This window comes from Dama dama, chromosome 5, assembly GCF_033118175.1.
Source record: "Dama dama isolate Ldn47 chromosome 5, ASM3311817v1, whole genome shotgun sequence".
In the NCBI taxonomy this organism is placed as follows: Eukaryota; Metazoa; Chordata; class Mammalia; order Artiodactyla; family Cervidae; genus Dama; species Dama dama.
Genome location: NC_083685.1, coordinates 120737237 through 120760969, shown reverse-complemented (window position 1 = coordinate 120760969; position 23733 = coordinate 120737237). Strand labels below are relative to the sequence as shown.

General features: G+C 59.5%; 1 protein-coding gene across 5 annotated transcripts in view; it reads left to right on the top strand.

The window, feature by feature from the left end:
• BAIAP2 (BAR/IMD domain containing adaptor protein 2) overlaps window positions 1-23733 on the top strand; it is a 63691-nt gene that overhangs the window by 20547 nt on the left and 19411 nt on the right. For all 5 annotated transcript variants that reach the window (XM_061144566.1, XM_061144565.1, XM_061144564.1 and 2 more), the window contains exons 4-6: window positions 17163-17224; window positions 17709-17780; window positions 18356-18493. In XM_061144566.1, coding sequence (XP_061000549.1) covers window positions 17163-17224; window positions 17709-17780; window positions 18356-18493 — 272 coding nt within the window. The remainder of the gene's footprint in view (window positions 1-17162; window positions 17225-17708; window positions 17781-18355; window positions 18494-23733) is intronic.

Here is a 23733-nt window from a genome sequence, read left to right as displayed (position 1 = left end):
CCAGACTCGTTGGCCTTTCATTTTTGTCACAGTAGTTTTAGAACAGAAATGTTTAGTTTTAATGAAGTCCAGCTGAGTGATATTTTTTTTTCCTGAACTATGGTCCATAGGTTTTCATTACTATTTTGACAGCTTTGTTTTTCCTAGAGTTAATAACTACCTGCCTTCATTTGCATAGTTGTCAGTTTGCAATAATGAACTCAGTCCCAAACCTGAGACTGCACTCTGGGGTTCCTCCCAGCTGGCAGTGGTCCTGTTAACCTGGCTGCTTCTCCCCGTCTTGAAACCTGCCTCCTGGCGCCCCCCACACCCCCAGGGCCAGTGGCTGGGCTGTGCATGCATGGACCACCCTTCTCCAGCCTGGGACTGCGTTTTCTGCGTCCTGGGTCCTGTCTTACTTCCTCAGTTAGGGCGACCATCCTTCCTTTTAGTGGTTCCTCAGCAGGAAAAGGGGAAACATATTTCTGAACTCATGTCTGTCTGTGGATGTTTCTCTGTCTCACGCTAATGGCTTAGAATTCCAGGTGGAAGTTCACACCCCTCAGAGTTGGAAGGCATCACTTCCTTTCCTCTGACTCCCAGTGTTGCTGTCTTCAGTGTCTTGGTGGCTCATTTTTTTTTTTTTAATGCGAGTTTTCTGTTTTCCCCCTTCTGGAAGCTTTTGGGGTCCTTATCCTTGGGTAGGTTCTGTGAAATTTCCAGATATCACTCCAGCGTGTATGTTGAGGGAGAGAGCCCCAGGGGGCCTGGAGAACGGAGCATCCCAAGGGTGAAGGAGGCATGCGGCCTCTGGAACCATGGGAAGGTTAACGGGGGCCGGGGTTAAGCTGCAGCTCCGACCTGAGGACAGCAAGGGCACCGGGAGGGGTGGAGGACAGGAGCAAGGGTACGTCCACAAGTGCAGGGTGGACAAGAAGGAGGCACCCTGGGAGAAGTGGGGAAGTCTGGAGCCAAGGAAGGGAGCAAGACTGAGGGTGGGAGTGGGGCTTCGCCCTTGGGAAGCTGGGTTTGTGCAGCCTGCTCGTCATATCTGCGCTGGGATCCACCTGTCTGCAGCAGCAGGCGCTGTGCTTTCACGGCTGTAGAGTATTTCATGAACATGTAACGAACACAGTGTGTTTCTCGGTCCTCTTGTCCAGTGCCCAGGTTATTCCCCAGGGCGGGGGATGGGGAGGGGCTGCCACTCTGAGCGAGCTGGTCCTCGGGACCGTGATGCTGACCAGGACCACCGCAGGTGACCTTCACGCGGTTCCACAACAGCCATGTCCTGGGTCTCTCCTTCCTGGCCTCGCCGTCCTCCCACATGACCCGCGTGATGATCCACAGTGCTCCCATCTGAGTGAGGCTGGGCACCACCGCCTTCTGCTCCCGTGCCCTCCTCTGTGTGGGCGAGTCCAACCCTGCAGGCTACCCCACTCCCAGGTGCCCAGGCAGCAGCTCTGGGCCACCTGGCTCCTGGACGGGAGGGGAAGACCAACCCAGGACCAGCATCTTGGACACAGCAGGATGACAGTTTGCACCTGGTTATAGCTTGGGGTATGCTGGGCACCCGTGTACCGGGGGGGACAATCCAGCCCAGGGGGATGCTTATACTGGGGCTGCCCTGCAGTGACCTGAGAAAGCCAAGGACTCTGGGTCCTTCTGTGCTGCTTACTTCTGCTCCCTGCTTGAAGACTCTGGTAGAAATGGTAGAGATTTTCAGATTTGGGACCCTTTGCTCGTGGCGGTAATGTGGCAGGGATGGGGTACGCTGGTGCATTTTGGCCACTATCCTTGTGAAACTGTCGCTTAGGAAATGTTCTCTTTGCAGCTCTTTGGGCCCATTGGCTCTGCCTGCAGCCCTGGGCATCTGTATGAGCTCCCCCTCCCCCAGTGCTGATCAGGACCCCAGGGAGGGGGGCCTGTGCTGATGACCAAATGATCCTGAATCGTGGACATTCATCGACAGGCTGTTTGGTCTGGCATGTGGCTCATGTTTATAGATGTCTGTAACGTTTGAAGAGAACTTATATCCCCCAACTAGTCTCTGATTCTGGATGCAAGGTTCCTAACTGTGTTCAGATCTTCAGTACTTCCACTTCCTAATTAGTAAGTAAAAGAGGTGTCCGTCTTACTCCCTAGGATGGTGGGCTCCTTGGTTTCTCTGTACGGTTTTTGCTTTACGTGTTTTCTAGCTGTGTTACTAAGTGCATAAACTGCGAGTTACGTGCAGTTGTGTTTTCCCAACGAGCTGAACTTTGCGAGGGGACCCCTGTCCCCACCAGTCCCGTTTTCAGTCTGTTTTGTTTCATGCTGACTTCGTTTTCCTCCGCCCTTCCTGTCTGCAACCCTGGGGAAAAGCTCCATTTCTGACCACTTTCTTCTCAGCAGACCTTCCTCCCCTGGGTGGGAGGGAAGAGGTGTGGGACCTCTGCTTTCCCAGGGACTAGCCAGAGCCCTCAAGGGGAAGCCTCCGGGGAAGCGGCGCTCCAGCCGAGGTGTGGCAGCGGCCTGGAGGGAGCTCTGTTCGCACTGGCAGCGTCCCAGGCTGGGTGCCAGGCTCCTGACCAGAGACGTCATCTTGATGGGGCTTCGTCTGCCTTCTCACAGCTCGCTTCCCGCCGGGATCCCTCTGGGTGTGGCCCCTGGCAGCTGTGGGGTCAGGGATCGCCAGCCAAGCAGTGGCAGACACCCTGGCCACTCCCCAGTCACCCTCCTTTCTCTGCCAATCCCTGCCCCGTTCTTCCGGTTCTTCCTGCCTTTTCTTTCCCATGAAGGGCAGGAGCTGTAGGGCTCAGGCTTTGCTCCCAGGGCTGGCAGCCTTCTAGGATGGTGTGGGATTCAGCCATGCTGACCCTGAGTGGACCGAACCCCCTGATCTCCCTGAGAGCCCTGGGCCCTGTCCTTCCTGCATAGAGTGAGGATCTTGAGCAGCACAGAGTCCTCAACACCACCATGGCAGCCGACCGTGTACTCCCCAAGGCTGGACCTCTCGTCGCCGGGGCAGAGGCTTCTGCTGTGTGGTCTCCTGCGCTGAGCAAGGCTGAGGCCCGTGGAGGTCAGAGGTCAGAGCCCAGTCGCTGTGTGGCAGCTGAGCGGCAGCCGCTGTCCCTTTGTTCCCCTTTCCTGTGGAGAGCGAGTGGCCGCTTGGCCTTTGGTCTGGCGGCTGGGAAAGTGGCCTGAGGCTGCAGTTGCAGACCTCACAGCAGAAACAACCTCTCATCCTCACTCTACCTGGCTTTGGATTGGCTTTGATAGGCAGGCGGCTTAGCCGGGGTGCCGGGATGGCCGCCTTTCCCATCACCTCACCTCCCTCTTGTCCCCGGCTGGCAGCCACCCACACTTGCGGTCGGCGTGTCCCTGGACTGCCACCCTCCCCGTTCTGTCCGGGCATGCCCGGGGCCTCCCGCAGCGGGGGATGATGTTGCTGGTCTGTGTACTTGGGTCCAAGGCCCCATCTGCTCCCTCTCCTCACGGCTTTCTGTGCTCATGGGGCTCACTGGCAGCTCAGGGCAGGGGGCATGTGCTATCTGGGTCCAAGGCTCTAGGCCAGTCCCCAGCGTGTGCAGACCTGCACCTTCCCCAGGCCAGGGAGCCAAGAGGGTGACCCCAATCACGGCGCTCTGTGGAGGCTCACGCTCCAAGCTCATAGATCACGAATTAGGGGGTTGCTGAGATCTGGAAGTGAAAATGTTCATCCTCCTGCTTCCCCATCTGCCTGGAGGCCGCAGGGTAGAGGGGGCAGGTGTCCCTTTGCTGGTCACAGCAGGGTGGGTGTGCCCCCCTCTCCCCGCCCCCCCGACACGGGCAGCCTGAGATGCCAGTGTGGTGGGGAGCCCGAGGCAGAGCGTGGGTCTGTGCTCTGGTGTGGGCTCCGGGCCTGGTCCGGGAGGTCAGGTCTCCAGGTCAACTCCTTTTGCCCTGAAGGGGGCCAGTGCAGGAGCCATCCCGCCCTAGGTGCTGTCAGCACTGCCGTGTGCCGTCCAGGCTCTCCCACTGCCTTAAGCTTTAAGTAACAGGGTCCCTCAATCATGTCAGAGAGCAGGTGGGGACCCCCCCAGTGCCCGTCCCCTGCTGGCAGAGGCCAGGTATGGCATCTCACCCATGCCCTGGGGTGAGCACAGTGGCTCCTCCTCATTTCTCCACCCAGCCTCCGTGTGCTGTCCCCAGGCCCTCCTGAAAGCTCACGTCCCCCAGTCCAGGCAGTGAACAGGCTGGCTTCCAGGCCTTCTCTTCCACCCTCACGTCCACTTGTGCAGAATCAGCATGTCCTGCTTTCTGGTTTCTTCCCCAGTGTTGGCTCCTTGGGGTGCCACCGTGGCTCTTGATCTGGTTCTTTGTGCAGGTGAGGCTGCCGTCCCATCCCCCTGACAGCCATGCCACCATGTGCAGCAGCCCCCAGGGAGCTGGCACACCTGAACACGTCCTGCCCACTGGGCAGCTGTCTGCAGCCAGGCCCCTGGCTCCGCTCCCCAAAGCGACTGTGCAGAGTGGAGCTGAGCCCAGCACGGGCAGGAGTGGGAGGTGGAGGCCAGGGTCCCCGTGCACCTGGGCTGCGGGCACAGGGTGCCCACGTGGGCAGGTGACTCAGGTGCTCTGTGCTGGAATCGTTTGTGCACGATGGGGGTCAGCCAGCTCCTGTGGCTGTGCAGGAGGCTGAAGTGACACCCCCAGGAGCACTCTAGGCTTTCCTGGCTGGCAGCACTGACATGAGGCCGTCATCTGCAGCGAAGGGCCCAGCCTGCCCAGAGCCCTCTGTTGCCTCGGCGTATGGCCGAGTTTCACAGTGGGCCCATCCCTCCAGAGCCACTGTCCGGGGCCTGTGCTCAGAGCCTCACCCTGGCCATCTTGTCCGTCTGTGCAGCTGAGGGCCAGTGACCGAGCAGCTGTTTTGTTTGGCCCTCACCATCTCCTGAGGCCTCTGTTGTTTTCTCTGCCTTTGAAGAACCCGCTTGTTTGTGAACCCAGGCGTGTTCATGCTTGCAGGTGCCCTAAGTACCCAGATCTGTCCCGGTGCCCAGGAGAGGGCAGGAGCTCCCTGCTGGGCGGGGCCTCGAGGTTGGAGGTGGCTCCCCTGAACCTGAAACTGGGCCAGGTTTGGCCGTGAGTCACTGGATTAAGGTGTGGCCTGAACACTCCCCTGGGCGTTTGGCTTCTGTCCATGCCCGGCTGCGCAAGTGAAGAACAGAGGCGGGCCATCCCATGCCACCTTTGGAGACTTGCTCCGTGGGGACCCGGCTACCTCTTTTGGTTCCTGCTAATGCCGCCAACTTTCCCACGACTGCCTCATGCTTAGAGGCATGAGGTGGCCAGTCCCTGCACGCAGGTCACTGCAATGCAGGGGCCATATGGCCCGAAGGACCTTCACGACTATTGCCGGATGATTCCATTCACAGAGATGGTTCTGAGATGGCACCACAGGCCATCCACACATTGGGGGGCTGCCTGCCAGGTTGACTTCTGTGCCTTCCGGGAGGCTGTCGGGCTATATCATGGTCCCTTCCACGTCAGGCAGAGCTGGTCACACGTGGCCGGGGAGCCTGAGTGTGTCCCAGCCTCCTCTGCAGGTGGGTGACAGTCTATCACATCCACCTTCTGTTAGACCCTAACAACAGGACATGATTGTGACTGCTGGACCCTCCTGACAAGACGCCGCTTAGAGGACTTATTAGAGCCTGCAGTGGGAGCCGTGTTCATTTCACATCCCTGAGAGTCCCCACTCGGGACCGTGTCACCCCACTCTGTGGTCCCATGCTGGCCACAGGCCCCTGTGCAGGACGGCGTCCCCAGGCCAGCCTGGAGTGGGCGTCTTACCTGCATCCTGCCTTCACCTCCCTTCCGCAGCTGGAACACCACTGCACACGGAGGCGCTCTCCCTGACCCCCAGGGGGAGTGGCCGGCACACAGTCCCCGGAACCCCAGGATCAGGGTCTCTGCTCTCTTGGCCTCCTTCAGGCCTCTTGACACCAGACAGGACTTTTGTGGTGTCTCTGCCTCTGTGCTCGACTTTGTGTAGATGCTAGACAGATCAGAGAGGGTGAGCAGGGATGGGGGGCTGCAGTGTGAGGGCCTCCTGGACTCACATACTGGGTGTGAAGGGCTGGAGGCTCCAGTGTATCCACTTTGCCCGCCCTGGTGAGAGGTTTATGGGGCCAGCTCAAGCCTGTGTCAGGAGGGATTAATAAACATCTTAATTGGATCTGCCTGTTCTCGGTGGCTTTGGCTGTAGCAGGAGAGATGGCTCAGCGTGTTTTCATGCTTCCTCGGTGTCCGAGGGCCCCCTCTGGGGTGGCGACATCCGCAGGGTACAGCAGTGCATGGCTGGGTCTTCTGAAGACAGGCGGGGGACCCTGGGCCCTCTGACCTGGTTCCTGGGGGTCCTGCTGGGGAGGAGGGGAAGGGGGCCCTCGGCCGCGTTCATGCTGGTGGTGATGAGGGGCTGACGGGGTCTGTGAGGACCGGGCCTGGGCCTTGTTCCTGCCGAGGGGGGACGTGTGGCCTGTCCAGGGTCTGCAGCCGGAGGCCCACCGAGGTGCAGCAGCACGTGCATGAAGTCTCTCCCGACCTGGCCAGTCTGACTCAAGGGCCTGCGTGTCTGGAGGGCGCTGGGGGCCCCCAGTCCTGTGACCGCACCATGTCTCCCCCCGAATTGAGGTACTGCCGGCAGTGTGTGCTCAGTCTGCAGTCCCCGCCCCCCCACCCTGCAGGTGAGAGTGAGGAGGGAGGGGTCCTTTGTTGATCCTTTGTTGACCTGGTGCAACCAGGATCTGCATGGACCAAGGGGAGAGGACGCCAGGTTGACCTGAAGTTCCTGCCTCCCTGTCGCCCAGGCTCAACCCATGTGCTCCACAGCCTCCCATCATCCAATTCCTTGAAGCTGCACCCCCAGCTGGCCTGAGTGGCCAGCCTGAGAACCCTGAGTGTGACCGTGGATGCCTGAGAGCATGTGAATTGGCCGGGGATGCGTTCAAATATATATCTGGTTCCAGGAGGTGTGGGGCAGGCCTGAGCTTCTGAGATATGAGCAGACTACCAGAGAGGCTGATGTCAGTCCAAGACTGACCCAGTGCAGGTAGGGCGGAGGCCAGCCCGGAGGGTTGGGCCACGTGTGGTCAGCACCTTGTTCCACGACACCCTGGTGCCCGGGTGTCCAGCTGTGAACACAGCACTGACCTCAAGGAGCCATCTGGTCTTGCTCCGCTTCAGAGCGGCAGTCAGGGAGGGTCACTGTCCGCTGTCATCACCATGGTAACAGCCATTGATTTTTGTCCTGGTTACCCCTCTGGCCACCTGCCATGTTTTGCCATTTTGTAGGCAGGAGAGGAACGCTGCTTCTCCCAGGGAGGAGCTGGCGGCTTTGAGGCCAGCAGGGAGGATGGGAGGTTGGTGGCTGATTCCAGAGGGGTCCCCCGGTGCTGTCTAAGCTCCGCATCCCATCCTGGTGGCTCCCACAGCCGGCGCGACATCCCCGCAGCCCCTTGGCTGTCTGTCTTCCTGGAACGAGAGCTCTATATTCGTGCCTTGTTCAGGCGTATGCTAATTAGCTCTCAGAGGCGCCTTTCCATTCTGGAAGCCACTAGAATAATTGAGCATTATGGAAATTTGCTTTAGAAGGCTTCAGTAGGCGGTGGGTGCTCCCAGCCAAGTTTGAGCAGCTGACCCCTTGGCTCAGAGCCCCTTGGCCACTGGCAGGGGCCGCAAGCTCCGGCTCCTTCTGGAATGACAGATCCTCAAGAAATGAGTGTTTTGGCCCCTCCGTCGCCGCCAGTGACCCAGAGGTACATCTGATGGTGCCTCCTGCTTGCCGGGTTGAAATCCAGCTCTGGGAGGACAGGGCTGGAGTTCTGGTCTCCAAGGAGGGTCGGAGGCCTTCTCTGTGCCCTGAGCACAATCTGGGGCTGCTGAGGACTACTCCGGCCTAGGGCTCTGCCTGGGAGGAGGTAGGGAACGCCAGCAACCCCGCCCACTGCACCCGAGCGCACACACGTTAGGGCCGTGGTTGCAGTCACGGCCCTGCAGTCTCGGTCTTGCCTCTGGCTGAGGTGCTCGTGTCCTGGGTTGGCACAGCTTGACGTCTGCTAGGGGCGGGGAGCAGCAGGTTACAGGACTGGCCTTCCGGGCTGCAGCCACCCAGGGAGCCCGTAGGGAACCACACGGGCAGGGATTCTGCGTTGGACATTCCTGTCTTTCCCACATGTTCAGATCCGTCCTAGAAGCCTCGTGCGCTGGGAGTGCCCAGTGTGGTCTGGGATCACTGGATATTGCCCAGGTCCAGGCAGCTGGGGAGCCGGGTCCTCATCAGTGTCCCCCACATTCGTATTGCTACTGAAGATACCCACTTTCTTGTTGCATTAGCTCCCCTGAACCCCAACACTGTGCCTTCCCAAGAACCCCCCCACCCTGTGCTCTTGTCCACAGGGCCCTGTGCAAGGCCCGTCTCATGACCAGGGTCAGAGACGGGCACAGCCCTCTTTCGGTGGGAAGGACACAGGTATGGGGTGGGGTGGTGAGGAAGAGAGCACACAGCCGGGACCCCTGCCCAGGCCGGACATGGTCACCAGGGAAGAAGGGCATAGGCTGAAGAGAAAGGGCACCACAGGTGGGTGGTACCCTCCTGCCTGCCAGGGCTGGGCTCCACGGAAGGATGTCCTGTCTTGCTGCCCAGTTCCTGAACCACTGCACCTGCCATCCTCCCACTTCAAGAAGGAGGGTGTGGTGGGACCTCTGATGTCTAGATGGATGGCACCCAGCTTCTTGGCTGTCAAGGTCACTGTTACTGATGGGGGCAGACACTTGCCCGGCTCTTTCTCTGGGGTGGGGACTGTGCCATGAGCTTTGCCAGTCCAGCCTCCTAATCAAGAGACCTGTGGTCTCACTGATTTCATCCTGGGATGGGGTACAAATGTGTACACGTAACCAGTGAGACAGGTCAGCCCAGTCCTGGAGCCCTTTTCGTGGGATGCCTAGACTGTTGGAGCCTGTCAGCCCCTGGTCGCCCCGTGATGGACATCCCCCATCCCCAGTGGACACACAGTGGGGTGGAGGCTGGTCTGTGCTCTGGGGGATGGTTCTGCTGTGTGGCACTGGGTCCCTGGGGAGGCCCGTCCATAGTGGTTATTGGACTCCCTCCCTACCCCCCAGCCAGGGCTCAGCCCGCCTGTGTTTTCCAGAGATGGGAAGTGCCCTCTATGACCTCCCCCACCATGGGGCCCCAGCCTCCTTCTCCTACTCATGTAAATCAGGTTTTAGAATTTTCTCTGGTTGCCCCCTGGACACTGATACTGGAAGCATTGCTCCCCTGTGACGGTCACAGTGTTGTGGAGAGGGGACTGGCCCTCCATGCAGTGTGCCCAGCCTTGGGGTCTGGCAGCCAGGTGAGGACTGCTTCTTCATCCCATGCTGTCGCTAACCTTTGCTGGGGGTCAGCTCAGGCCACTGGCCGTCTCCATGGGAGCCAGTGCGAAACTGGTTTCCTCAGGCCTGTGTTGCTTTGGCAAAAAAACATGTTCTTTTTTAAGCTTAAGTGGGTGAGAACTCAAATCCTTCCTGAAATCCTGTCTTCACTCCTTTGGGATAAGGAGCCTAGTGCTGTGGCCTGGGAGGGGGCCTCAAGTGGAGTCTGGCCCCCTCGGCTCACAGAAGGGGGAGTGGAGCTGCAAAGATGCCGGCCTGTGAACAGCCAGACCCTGGGGACAAGGGCCACCCCTCCCACCATCCTGGCTTGTTCCCAGTCTCCCAGATCCACACTCCCCCTCAGCTTCTTGTCATTTGCAGATTATAAGAACATGTTTTTTTTTTTTGCAAAAAAAAGAAAAGCAGACTGTCTTTAAAAATGTCAGCGTTGTCAGAGATGCAAGTGGAGAGGACTCTTCTGGATTTAAGAGGCTGAAAACTCCCGACTCCTGGAGGAGAGATAAGAATTCTGGTGCCGCTGGAGGTTAATTCCTCGTAACCTGTGATTTAGCCTGTTTATGACTGACTTGTTCCAGATGCTCACGGAGCAGCGTTTAGATAAACAGAGCACTGATTTATTGAGAGAAAGACCTGAAGAGCTGGGTGTGAGGTCCCAGCCTGGGGAGTAGCTCTCAGGCGGTGGCATGTCAGGGCACCAGGCCCCGCGATGTGGGCGCTGATGGAGAAGGGTCTGTGTCGGTGGCCACCCTCCCTGGGTCAGGATGGCTGCGGGCCGGTGCATACAAGTCATGATCTTCAGCTGAAGAAGCTGACGTGCTGGCCACACCACAGTGCTCACTACTGTCTTGGATGGTTCAGCCAAAAAGTGCGTGCGTGGTACATAATGTACGTGTGTTGGGAAGAGAGCTGGGGAGCCTGGTGGAGGGCGAGTGGGTACCTGCTTTGCTATTTTTGCAGCTTTTGGGGGGTTTGAAGGGTGGGCTGGGAGAAGTGTGTTCCGTCTTCTCAGCGCTGATGAGGACAGATTGATGGTCCCGTTGATCGCAGGGCCGTGGATGGAACCTCTGGGTGTGGCTGTAGAACCGGCCTCCATTCAGGTCCCCTGAGAGGCAGCATTCAGTGCCCTGGGGGACAGCCTGGTGTCTTGTGGAGCTCAGGTGGGAGGCAGGGCTGCACCTGGGCTGAGCTTGGGCTTAAGAATCAGTGAGATGAGCCTCCCCACCAAACTCCGCCCTGCCATCTCTGGGTCATCCAGGGCCACAGGCCTCCTTTGTCCTCCTGGCCCGCAGGCGGCTCTCCTTCCTGACCTGCCAGGCCCACTTGCCTTTCACCCCACCCCATTCCTCACCAGCCCATGGTTTGTCTGCCTTTCCCGAGAAAGAGCATGGCGACCACGGAGGCAGGGCCTCTGGTTAACCCTCTCACCTTCAGCGGCACCTGCATGGAGCACGTGCTCACGAAACAGCCGTCAGAGGGGTAAGATGAAGGTGAGCGAGTGCCCCAGGCTGCGAGCAGGTCACCTTCGTCACAGTAACAACTCCCACATCAAGACACCAGCCTACAGTTTCTAGAGTCTGTGCCTTTGAAAAATCTGGTACATATAACTTTCTCTAGTCTCCTGGACTCTTTCATCTTTTCCCAAAGATCCCAGTTTGGGGAAACACTTGAATGTTTCTGAGATCTGAGATGTCAGCGGTGGGTCCTACATCCCCGAACATGTGTAATGTGAGTGAAGACATCTCGCTTCTGACTCTTGCTGCTCCTCGCGTATCACAGCGGGGCCCCGCCCTTTGGGTGTCCAGACCTGGCCTCCTGTGGGCCTTGGTCCTGCTCACACTGCTCAGCTCAGGGTCTGCCCCGCTGCCGTCCTCCCAGGCGTGGGGCCTTCCCACGCCAGGGCCCCCTTTTCCTCAGCTGCGCCCTCACCTTCCAGCACATCCCCACACTGCCTCTGTGCTGGCGGGGTCTCTAGTTTCTGCCTTCTCCTCTCCTTGGTGGGTGCCTTTAGGCCCCAGGGGCTGGCCGGCACTCACCCTGGCTGATGCTGGGCCCTTCCACCTTGTGCTTGTACTGAGGTTCTTGCCAGGGGCTGTGCACCGTTCTTAAGAATCTGTTGGGAATATCTTTGCATCAGTGGTAAAACCGAAGCAGAGTGACAACCCTGGCGCTCTCCCTGGCTCACCATCCCTGGGTTTGGTAGAAGCCAGCTCCTACTGGGGGGTCAGTGGGGGCAGAGTCTCCCTGGGGACGGCCCCCGCCGTCCTGGCTGAGCTCTGAAGCAAGAGGGATGCTGAGTCACCCCGACTTGCTGGAGAGGCAGGCTCCTCGTTGTGGAATCAATTCCTATTAGTATCTGCAGCGTCGTCTTCCCAGGAGATTTGGACGAGCCTGGAGCAGGGAGCAGGCCCTGCAGAGATGGCAGTGGGTGCCTGGGAGGGGCACTGGCTCTGGAGGAACTTGGGAGGGCCTGGCAGCACCGAGGCTCCAGCCCCTGACGTGGTCACGGTGCTGGCCAGAGGCCCCCTCTTTACTCAACTCCCCTCCCCCTGCCAGGATCTGCTGGCTGGTGGACTTTCTTTCTCTAAGAAGATGGGAAAAACCTCAAAAATCATGTTGCGAAGATTGTTTACAAACAGAATTTAGGGTTGTTATAAAACTGCTTCCTAAAGAGAGAGCTGATTGTCACAGCAGCAGTGTTTGTAACAGCCCGAAAGTGGAAACACCCAAATGTCCACCGGCAGACATCAGTGGATGACTAGGTAAAGTGTGGCCCCTTCCCTGGAATGTCATCCGACTGGGATGGGAATGAAGCCCTGACACACGGCCACCGGTGAGCCTCGAAAACCACAACGCTCGGCGAAGAAGCTAGACACAAAGGTCTGTGTCATGGGATCCCGTTGATAGGAAACATCCTGAACAGGGAGATCTGTATAGATACTAGATGAGTGGTTGCCCGAGGCTGGAGGGAAAGGGGAGTGACCGCTGATGGGGACAGGTTTCTGGAGTGATGAGAACCTTCTGGAATTAGGAGCGGCGGTTGCTCGACCTTGTGATTGCCCTTGAGGACAGAGTAGCTGGTTGCGGGCCCCACAGGCCTGGGCTCTCCAGCCCTCCCTGTCCAGCCACCCTGGCTCCAGTGTTGTGCCCCTGTTGGGGGCCACGTCCCTACTAGGAGGGTAGACCAGTTCTTTCTGCGTCTGTCACCCAGGACAAGGCCACCACCTTGGGGGCCAAGGGCCCTGCCTGGCTCCCAAGGCCGCCGCCCTGCCTCTTTTCAGGAGTCCACACACCGTCTGCAGGATGCTCGGGCTCCCCAGCCCCAGGTGTACAGAGCAGAGGGGTGGCGACTGTCCTGATCTTGTCCTGTCCTAGTTGCACCAGCCTGACTGTGATGGAGGGAAAGGTGGTGACCGGCATATCGCCTGTGTCTGTGAGGAAGCACAGCTCGTGTGCTGGTGTGTATGTGTGTGTGTGTGTGTGTGCACTGCCCCAGCCCCCGCCTTCCCCTGGGGGCAGGGAGCTGCCGTGTGTGTGCCGGATTCCACTCTTAACCCAAACCCGGGAGGCGGGTGTTTAATGAGGTTACCAGGAATACCAGGAATTTTTAAACTCCGGTGCTGAAGGGTGTGCAGCCGGAGGTGACTCACCCCTGACCTGGCGGCCTCCTCGAAGGGTAAACACTGGGTGGTGGGGCTGAGGAGGGCGTCACCTGGTTCTCAGGTGCCTGTCTGGGTTTCTGACGTGGTTCTGTCCTGGGTGAAGCCCCGTGGCACCCATGTGTGCCCTTCTCCTGTCTCTGCTCCCGACAGGCCACTCTCGAACCCTCCTCAGTGCCAAGGTGGTCTGCCACTGCCCCCACTGCAGCACCCGGGGGCCTGGCCACCTGCCCACCAGCCCCCATGTTTACACGTCCCGGGACCCTGGCAGTCTCACCAGGGGATAGAGCTTGAGCTGGTTACCCTGCTCGCTGCTGTTTGCTCTGGTGAGGCCAGGTTTGCGCTGCTATCTTAAACCTGGTTTTTTGAGTTCAGGGCCCACCTGCACTGTCGACCTGGACCTGGATTCCCAAACAGGCTTGGTTCAAAGCCCGGAGCCTCCTCCTCCCTGGGCGGGGTGGGCCTGCAAAAGTGTGCCCCCTCGTGCTGTCCTTTGAGCTCGGAGAAGCGGGGAGGTGCACGGAACCCAGGGACAGGATGTGGCTCTGGCTGGCCGCCTGGCTCCAAGGACCCAGAAGGCACTTGGGTAAAAAAGGACCGGTGAGTGTCCACGCTGATGCCTGAGGCTCCCTGCTTTTCTGGGGAGCCGAGTTCGGGGCACAGCCTCGTCCCCGGATGGAGTGACCATCCCCTGCAGCCGGCCCAGTGCCCCCACGGTGCTCTGGGTCCACCGCCCAGTGGCTTGCACACACACACCACCACCTTGCAGACGTGTTCGCGGGACTTACTGCAGCGGCTTGTAAAACGCACTGTGTAAGTTCCCCGTGTGGACCGGCTTGTGCAACCACTGGCTTGCAGCTCAGAGCCATTTGCCCATTCCCCACATGTACCCCAGGGACAGGGGGATCTCTGGCGAGCAGAGGCAATGGGGTGTGTCCCAGTACATTGATGGAGCCTGGGGTGTAGGGGCCAGAATCTCCACATACTCTTCTTAGCAACAAAAATTCCTTTTTTTAAAGGATTTGCTGTTTGTTGTTGTTTTTGCCGTTTTTCAAACATTCTTGAATTGGTTGTGTACGGCCTTTTAAGGAAATACGTGTTTTCATTTTGAGTCAGATGTTAATTTATGATTCTGGGGCCTCAAGTATGTCCAGCAGCACCACTTGCTCTGTCTTATTTATGGACTTCGTGTCACTTGATAGAGCCCTTGGGGCCCGAGGGTGACCTGTGGGTCCGGACTTCGATGCACACCATTCTTAACACAGTTCAGCATCCCCACGGAGCAGATCAGATCTGGGGGGGCCTCACCCCGCTCGGGAGCTGCAGATCTGTGCCAGGTGGGTCAGGGTGGCGGCAGCCTGGCCTTGTACCCTGGGCTGCCCACTTGTATTTGTCTCTGTGGTTCCTTTTTCAGCCAAGGATGGGGACCAGGAACCTTCCATCCCCTGTTGTCCTTGGCCAGTGGAGAAGTGGGTCAGGGCTCGGAGAGGATGAGTGAGACTCAAGCCATATCCTGCTGGGGCAGGTCGACCTCAGCTCAGCCCTGGGCGTGTGGTTGATCATCAACCATGCTGACCACGGGTGGCCACAGTGGAGGTGGCACCTTCTTGCCCCCAGGCACCCTGCGCCAGACAGCACTATCAGGCACAAAGTCAGGCTGCTCTTTGGACCCTGAGGGAAGTGACTTCCAGGGACTCTTGATCCCAAACGGGTGTCGCCTGTGCCCTGGTCCCAGTGCTGGCGTCCTGGTGGCTCAGTAACATTTATCATCTTGGGTTGGGGGTTATGTCCCAGGAGCTCCGGGGTCTGCCCCTGTCCTGGCACCTCCCCACCCCGTCCTCTCATTCCCCACTCGTGGGTGAGCGTGGTCCTGGAGGCAGATCCTGTGTGGCCCTGCCCTGGTCCATCTGGTCCCTTAGCTTCCTGGAGCTGCGTATCTACAGGAACATCGCCCTGGGGTGCTGCTGGGAGAGAGAAGGGAGACGGAGGCTCACGCACACAGCCACAAGTGTGCCCACTCCACACCCACGCGCAACATGGCCACACACGCTCACACCCACTCTCTCTGCATTCACGCAGGCACTCACTCCCACACACGCTCACACACACACACACCCTGTGTACCCGCATGCACACGCCTTCCCCCACTCACACCCACACAGACACTGCGTTCACACCCACATGCTTGCTCACGGTCATGCTCTGTGGCGCGGGCCCTGCCCGCGAGCACCCTTCTCAGCCTCAGGCTGGGCCTGGGCTTCTTCCTCTCTCCACAGCAGCCGTGCACAGCCTGCTGCCTTTGGTGCCAGCCTCGGGTCTGTGTTTCCTCACGTGCTGCCTAGGAGGGGGTCTCCCCTCCACCGGCACAAGCAGCAGGCTGGACATTTAGCCCAGGGCCTGGTAAGCCCCAGCATGTGTGATCCGACCTCATGACCAAGGGGACCTGCCAACACGCTTGTGTCTCCCTTTTTGACCTCACGGCTTGCAGGATCTTCATTCCCAGATTAGGGATTGAATCTGTGCCCTCAGCAGTAAGATCACCGAGTCCTAACCACTAGACCACCAGGAAAACCACCCCCGCCAATGTCTCTTGATGGGGACATGCGGTTGGCTTTGCCTGTTCCCTAGCACACGACGGCTCCTCCCAGCTGCCAGATGACCCTGGGGCTCCTTCAGAGGCGCTCTCGTCTCTTCCTCCTCCCTCAACAGACATCCGTGTGTCTGAGGCAAAACCAGTCTTTTGGGAACTCAGTCCAGCAGCACCCTGAGAGGGAGAACTCAGAACTCAGACAGGAGGCAGGGCACCCGATGGCTGGAGAGGTTGCCCTTGTTCCAACAACAGGGAGAGACCCTGGGAGGCAGGGCTCCAGGGCCTGCAGGGTGGAGGTGGGCACCGCCGCCGCCTAACAGCCCACTGACCTTGGGCAGCCTGCCCCAAGGATTGGTGGAGATCTGACCACATGTGGCCAGTGGTCACCATGCCCTGTGGTCATCAGGGCTGAGAGCAGCTGGTGGAATGGCCCGATGACCAGGAGGAGCTGGCCTCCCTCAGATCCTGCCGTGCTTCTCGGAGGGAACATGACCCCGGGGATCACCTGCGTGCCATCCATGTGACCTTGGAGGGCAGACAGCATCATCCCTTTAGGGCAGGAGCCACAGGAACTGTTCTGCTTTCTAGGAAGCCTTGTGGAGACCAGGGGTTCTCCTCAGGGCTGCCCACCCAACGAATTCTCTGGATCATGTGAATCTGAGTGGCCTGGCCATGAGGGGAGGGACATCCTGGTGTAAGCAGCACCTCCGGGACAGTTAGTCAGCAGGTCCCGAGGGCAGGGACGTGCCTTCCTCCGTATGGCCACAGTGTGTGGTCAGCGCCTGTTTAGCAAATACTTGCCAATGAAATGAATTCAGCCCACACTGCCCGTTCCAGACCCACTCTCTGCAGAGGAGGAAGTGAGCCATTTGTCCAGGGAGGTCCTTTGTGCTGACTTGGTGGGTGTGGGCGGTGGCCCTGAGGATCATTGGAGGCAGTTGCTGTGTGTGCCCCAGCCTGGAGCTTCTATACCATAGTGTTGATTTGGGGTGCTGGGTGTTGGGGCTCTGCTGACCATAGCGTGTCTTGAGCCATGGGGTCCTTCCCTCCACAGTCACCCCCCCTTCCACACCATGTCCTAGGACACAAGGGCTGCTCATCGAGGCTACTGCCTCTGCCTGGGCCCAAGGTGGGTGGGCCAGTGGTAGTTGGTGCCTGTGAGTGAGAGGAGATGCCAGTGCTCGTGGGATCACATGCAGGGTTGAAACCTGCAAAAGTAGGGCCTCTCATCCGACCTCTGCCATGAACCTCAGCTCCAATGCAGACACCCCCAAGCCCCCAGAGACACCAAGCAATTGTGCATCCTTGTTCTAGAATTTGCCATCTCCTCTGGGTGGCATCACCTGGAGAGGCACCCCCCCCTGCCCCCAGCGCACCCCTGCCTGCCTGCCAGTTCCCAGACCACGGCAACCCCAGTGCCTGGCCCACCGGTGTGTGCTCCCCAGCTGTGGAAGGGTGATGGGGTAGTGATTCTGAGGCTCTCACTTCCCTTCTGCTTTTCTCTCCGGCCATCTGCCTTCCAGGGGATGTTCTCTTCCAGATGGCCGAAGTCCACAGGCAGATTCAGAATCAGCTGGAAGAAATGGTGAGTCGCAGCCTCCCAGGGAGGCCGGGGGAGGGAGGGGCAGCTGCAGGTGGGCAGGTGCTGTCGGAGGGGAGAGGAGGAGGCGAGCATGTGCTTCTCTGTGCATCCCCTAGGGAGCCATGTGCCGCCCTGTGGTCACGCTCAGGTCTGGGGCATACCTAGGGCCCGAGACAGAAGTCACATGTGAAGGAGGTGACCATCGTGGGGCATAGGGGTATACAGAAGGACCTGGGAGAACAGGGCACAGGCCAGATGGGGTCTTACACTCAGCTGGTCACGAAGGCCAGGCTCCAGTTCAGCACTCTCTCCTGGGGCTGCCTGGTTCCACCAGGGTCATTGGCTCACGGGTCAGACAAGCTCCTCTCTTCCATGGGGGTACCCAGCGTCCTGGGCACCCTTGTCTTGGTGACCGGCCCCCTCTCCCATTCGGCTCCTCCCTCAGGCTGTACATCCGCGCTGACCTTTGTTTTCTCTCCATACCCAGCTGAAGTCTTTTCACAACGAGCTGCTCACGCAGCTGGAGCAGAAGGTGGAGCTGGACTCCAGGTACCTGAGTGTAAGTAGCCCACCCATACCTGCTGGTCCACCTGCCCTGCTCAGGCTCTGTGTGAACACTTCCCTTGGTCCAAGGGGTTTTCAGCTTCCCGTGAGCTCTGCATCCTGTGGTTTCCTGCAGCTCCTCTGACATTCGTGCCCCCTTGAGACTACCCATGGGTGGACTCCTGCATCGGATGCCCCATGTGCCCTGATCCTCTGCCCATGCCTCTCAGCTGCCCTTAGTAACAACAATGATGTGCAGCGGCCATCGTGTGGAACCTGCACGAACTCTTCTGACCTGCTGTCATGAGTTTCCTTGTCCTGTCCCCTCCCCCAGGTCGACCAGAAGGGTGAGGGGCCGGACTGCCAAGTGTTCATTACACGAATTCACACCCTTCCAGCCCTGGGGTGGGAGAGGAGGCCCAGCTGGTGGTCCCAGCCCTGATCTTTATCTCCAGGGTGCGCAGAGCTGAGGCCTCAGGTTTGCAGCTTCACAAGTGCTGCCATCCCCGGGCTCGGGCCACTGTGGCCCTGTGGAGAGTGGGAGGGGTACACTGGCTCATTGCCCACATTGTTTTGGCATTCATTTCTCAGGCTGCACTGAAGAAATACCAGACGGAGCAGAGGAGCAAAGGTGATGCACTGGACAAGTGCCAAGCTGAGCTGAAGAAACTCCGCAAAAAGAGCCAAGGGAGCAAAAACCCCCAGAAATACTCGGACAAGGAGCTGCAGGTGGGACTCGGCCACGTGTGCCGTGCGCTCTGCCTGCTGGGACACGCGGAGGGCTCAGGCCCCTGCTACGGTGTCAGGACTCTTGGTCCTTTCAGAGAGCAATGAAGGGCAGGCCCTCCTGATGGATCAGACCCAGGCTCCACTCTCCTGGGGGATTTCCGGTGGGGGTGCCCTACATCCCAGAGGTGGTAGGACGGCAGCCCCGTCCTGCAGCCTCCGTGGGTGCCATGGCTCTCTGCCAAAGGAGCAGAACCCACAGGGAACCTTCCCACCTCAGAGAGAGACCTCAGACTGCTACTCCGATTGAGTCACAAATGCCTATGCCCAGCGTGGGCCCAGAGCCTCCAGCAGGCAGACACTGGCCGGTTCAGCATCTCGGGGGCCCTGCGTTATGAGGCAGATGGCGTTGCAGGACACGGGAGGGGCAGCCCTGGTTGCAGGCATTGTGTGCTGGGGTGGGGGCAAGGAATCAGGACAACGCGGCCTGTGACAGGCATGGCCCCAATACACCTGTCTTACCAGAACCCCGCCGCCAATTGACATAGATTGGGCCCAGACACTGCTCTCCAAGGTCATGCGTCTGAGGAGGAGAAACAGGACAGCCACCCCCCTGACCTGGTCAGCAGTGGAAGCTTCCCCTGGGCACAGGCATGGGGTGACCTCTGGGGTGCACCCCTCTGCTCCCAAAGCCCTGCTCTTCCTGCCAGCCATCAGGGCAGCAAGTCTGGGGGCACCACCTACACCATCGGGGCCTCCCTGCATGGCATGCCCCCTGGTGCCAACACCACTGCCCTCAAGCACCTCTGGAGCCCTCCAGGGCCACGAGGCTGGTCCTGGCCACTTGAGTAAGGCGGGGACAAGCAGGCGCCCTGCTCCCCTGGAGTGGTGCGGCCTCTGCGCCCTCTGCGCCTGGGGCTCCCAGTGGGGAGGATGGGCAGGGGGCGCCAGCTAAGTACCGCAACCCGCCATGCGGCAAGCAGCCACGCCTGCAGGGGAGCGGGCTTCTGCAGCCCCTTCCTCAGGAGTTTCTCACCGAGTTGCAGTAATAACCCAGCTCCCGCCTCTCAGTAGCATCTTTCACTTTCTCAAGCCCACCTCCACCCCGCTTCTCTACCTGCCCCTTAGTCTCCTGAGGGTGCTATTGCAGTGTTAATAGCCTCAGTTATTCCAGTCAGGGGCTGGGTAGGGCTGTGTTCCGCCCTGTCCCTCCTGGCGTCCAGCTCAGGCTGCTCGCGTGGTGACAGGCAGTACGTGACGTTGTTGCAGTTGTCCTCTAAGGGCGGGAAGCAGAGCGGCAGTCCGACAGGTGTTTCTTGTTCCCCGGTGACACTGAACCTGAGAGGCCAGGCTGGGGGTCCTCAGAGTCCCTCACCCTGTGTCGTGCGGCAGGGGGCGGGCACTTGGTGTGCTCTGAGCCGGTGGAAGGCATGCGGCTGCCTGTCCTATGGATGGTTCTGGTCTGTCTGGTGGCCTTGTGGGGATGCCCAGCCCACCCAGGCATCTGAGGGCCCCTCAGCACCTGAGGCTCTTCTTTTGATTCTTGAAATCTTTGCAGACCTGACCCAGGAGCCAGGGTCTGATGTCTGCTTTGAGGTGTGGCTGCTGGGGGCTGGGAGGGCCCTGGAACCTTCTGGTGTGACAGCCCTCCTCTCCCCACTGTTTCCCCCAGAGGAAGTGCCTGGCTGGCAGGGCAGGTGTGCTGAGTTTGCCCAGCCCTTCACCTTAGCCAAGGTCCTGCGAGTCACAGGAAACGGCTTGTTAAAGATTTTTTTTACAAAAAAAAAAGATTTTTTTACTGGGGGAGAGCAGGACTCTGCTCTCCCCGTCTTGTTTCTTAGAATGCCCCTCCACCTCCAAGGCTCCCTCTCAGGCCGCGCAGTAGCAGACCAGCCGTGGGGGCAGCTCCGTCCATCCAGACGGTAGTTCACGGCCCTGCCCTGGAGAGCCCGGCCTCACCTGGACCGCAGTAGACCCAGCCGCTAGATCTGCTTGCTGCAAGCAGGTGTCTTTGTGCACCATCACCGAGTGGGGGTGGATTCCGGACTGAGGATGCCTGGGGAGGTGGGGAAGGACCCCAGGCACCAGTGACCCCCTGCTCCCTCGGAGCCTCTCTGTGTCCCCAGAGTCTCTTGCACCCTGCAGACCTTCACCGGGGTCTGGGCCATGTGTGGCCCCATGGGCAGTGTGTGCAGATAGGGGTGGTCCCAGGCCCCATGCTGGCACAGGGGCCCCACCTGGGCATCCCCGAGCCACAGCCTGGGCTGACCTGAGCTGACAGCCCTTGGCAGAGGAGATGGGACCCCCAGGCTGATGGAGCCCCTGCAGCTCTGGTGCGGCCCAGGGCTCCCACAGGCGGGTGGCTCATGCTCCCAAGACCGGTGGACTTGGCCTGTGTCAATCCCTGGGGTCACCTGTGAGCCTTCTGGAGCCCCTGGCCCACGTGTTCCGCTTCTGAATAGAGCTCAGTGTGGACAGGACACTCAGCAGGGAGGGTAGAGAGGCTTCTGGCACCTGCCAGGCACAGGTCGACCCGCAGAGCAGCCACACGCCTCCCCACAGCGCCTCTGCTGCCGCGTGGCCCGTCTGCACTGGGCGCTGAGGTGGGGCTGTGCCCGCGGGTCACGCTCCAGGGTGGCGCGGGGGGAGACTGACCGCCAGTCAGTCTGTGGCGGGTTCCCCATGAGGGGCGCTGGGTCAGAGCCGGCCAGCTCAGAAACTGCTGGTAATTGAGACTGTGTTTTGGGATTTCCATGAAGAGAACTGATTTTAGGTCAGGAAATAGGCACTTAGAGGCATTTGGGGCGCAAACTAGGACACAGGCTTCTTTCTAGAAGTAGTGAGCACGCCACGTGCTGACCATGTGGCTCGGTCACGCTCCACACCTCTGGTCACCGTGGTGCTCACAGGCGCTGACAGAGCGCCACAGGGGGCGGGCGGTGGAGGACGCACCGTGTGTCTGACAGTGTGGTCACAGGTCTCGTCTGGCCTCCTGTCTCTGGCCCGGGGTACTCCTCCCCAGGCATGGGTGCATAGCTGTGTTGTAGCCTGACCGTCAGGTTCTCCAAGCTTCAAGGTGATTCTGATGGGCAGCTGGCCCCCCGGCTGGTCGGCGGTCTTGGGGGCTTCTGACAGAAGGGTCTGGGCTGGGGTGTGGCTGTGCCACGAGCCGTCCCAGGTGAAGCACTTTGGGAAGGTGAGCTGGCCAGGCTCTGGGTGCGCGTCCCCCTTGCAGATCCTGCAGGACTGGCCAAGGATTTCTTCCATTTCTGTTTCCCTCGGCCCCACCCCCAGCCCAGCTCTGATTAGGTAGGAGTCCTTGTCCTCCGAGGGGCATCATGACTGTTAGAAAACCCAGCAGTCAGCGTGCCTTTGGGATTCACATTGGTGTGTGATGTGTGACCAGCAGGGGTCATGGGGACACAGCATGTCCTCCCTGCCCATGTGCAGGCTCTGAGGGAGGGGCCGCTAAGACCGCAAGGAGCGGTGAGAGCCCAGGAAGAGAAGGCTGGAGGCAGATGGGTGGGCATAGATGTGGGGCAGGGTCACCCCCAGTATGGGCCAAACCGGCTTCCTGAGTGCAGCGGACCAGGGCCCTCGACCATCCCTGCCAGCCGAGCACCAGGTCCTTGGCAGCCTGGTCCTTGGAGCTGCTGACCCTGGCAGGCTCCTGCTGTCAGGAGGGCCGATGGCCCAGCCACCCCAGCCCACCCACCCACCTGAGGTTGCGGTTGCCGGGGGACCCAGAGCTGCTGGGAGCCCCACTTGCGTCCTGAGCCGTCGGGGGACCCAGAGCTGCTGGGAGCCCCACTTGCGTCCTGAGCCGTCCTCCGCCCTCCCTCTCTGAAATGCCGGGAGCAGGGCCTCGGGTGTTCTGGCTGCGGGGTGTGGGCTGTCGCCGGGGCCTGTGTTGACTGAAGCAGGCGGTTCCGGCAGTCGGCTCCCCCTCCCCGGGCTCCCTTGTTCCAGGAGGCACATCCAGATTGCGGTCTGAGAAAGGGGAGAGATTCGTTCTATTTAAAGGGATGTGTAATTAACAAAGCAAAAACAAAATAACCATAATTTAGATCTTCAAAAAAGATAATGGCAGAGGCTGGTCCCAATAACACGTGAGGTTTGACGGCAGTGGTTTAAGCCCCTTGTGTGTCTGCTGTTCTCATTTTAAAGAGCTCTTCAATGCAAAAGGCATCTATGGACAAGACATCCCAGCAGTGGGACATCTTCTTTCCTTGGAGTATAAGCAGAGGTCCTCTGGGTAAAAGCAACTGAAAAGCCAAGTATCCTCTTAGGGCTTCTGTGTCCAGAGATGGCATCAGCTGCTCATTCCTCTGGGGAACTTTGCCCCTCCCACTACCCCGTACCTACTCCCAAGCCCCCCAGTGGGCTGCCTAGCTGGATAACACCATGAGAAATCTGGAGCGTCTTCTGCTTTCAGAGCTGGGAGGACTTTGGGGGGCAGTGCCAGGCACATGGCACCTGTCTTTCTGCACTGAGAGGCAGACACTTAATAAATGTGATACGGGAAAAGCGTTTTACTGGGCAGAACACGTCTAGAGTGTTATTTAGACACGTAATCATTACAGCAGATACTAGTGAGGTGTGTTGTTTGTCTCTTTCCTGCTGAGTCTTTGAAATTGGGTGTGAATTCCATACCTGCACAACCTCTGGGGTCACGTGAGGAGGGGCTGCCGTTTCGGGTGGTGACGTTCTGGCTCAGCCCCTGAGGAACCTGAGACCCGAAGGCACCAGAGACTTGGCCACCCAGCAGGTGGGCACGGGAGCCCAGGCTCCGTCCTCCTCCAGGTCCCAGGGCAGCCCAGCAGACCCCAGGCCCAGGTGGCGTGGATCCCCAAAGCCCCCGGGCTCCCCAGCAGCCACTGAAGGCCTTGGCTCAGGGTGCTTGCAGATTACTAAGACCTGTCCCCTTGGGCCTCAAGGCCTTTGTCAGCGTGTCCAGCCCACTGGTGTGGACAAAAGTAGCCCCACATTCTCTCCTGGGGTCTGGGCGCGGGGATGCTGTGGGCACGCCCCTCCCAGCATATTCTTCCTGGACTCCAGTGGGTAAGTGCACCGGACAGGGCGTGGGCAGTGGGATCTGTTTGGTCACGGAACCCTTTGCCAATCTAGTGATGGTTGTGGGCCCCTTCTCGGGAAAATGGGCAGCCCGGGCCCCCAGATCCGTGTCTCCTGCGAGGGGCACTGTGCTCTCTGCCTGAGAATGTGCCCACAGCATATGCCCTGTA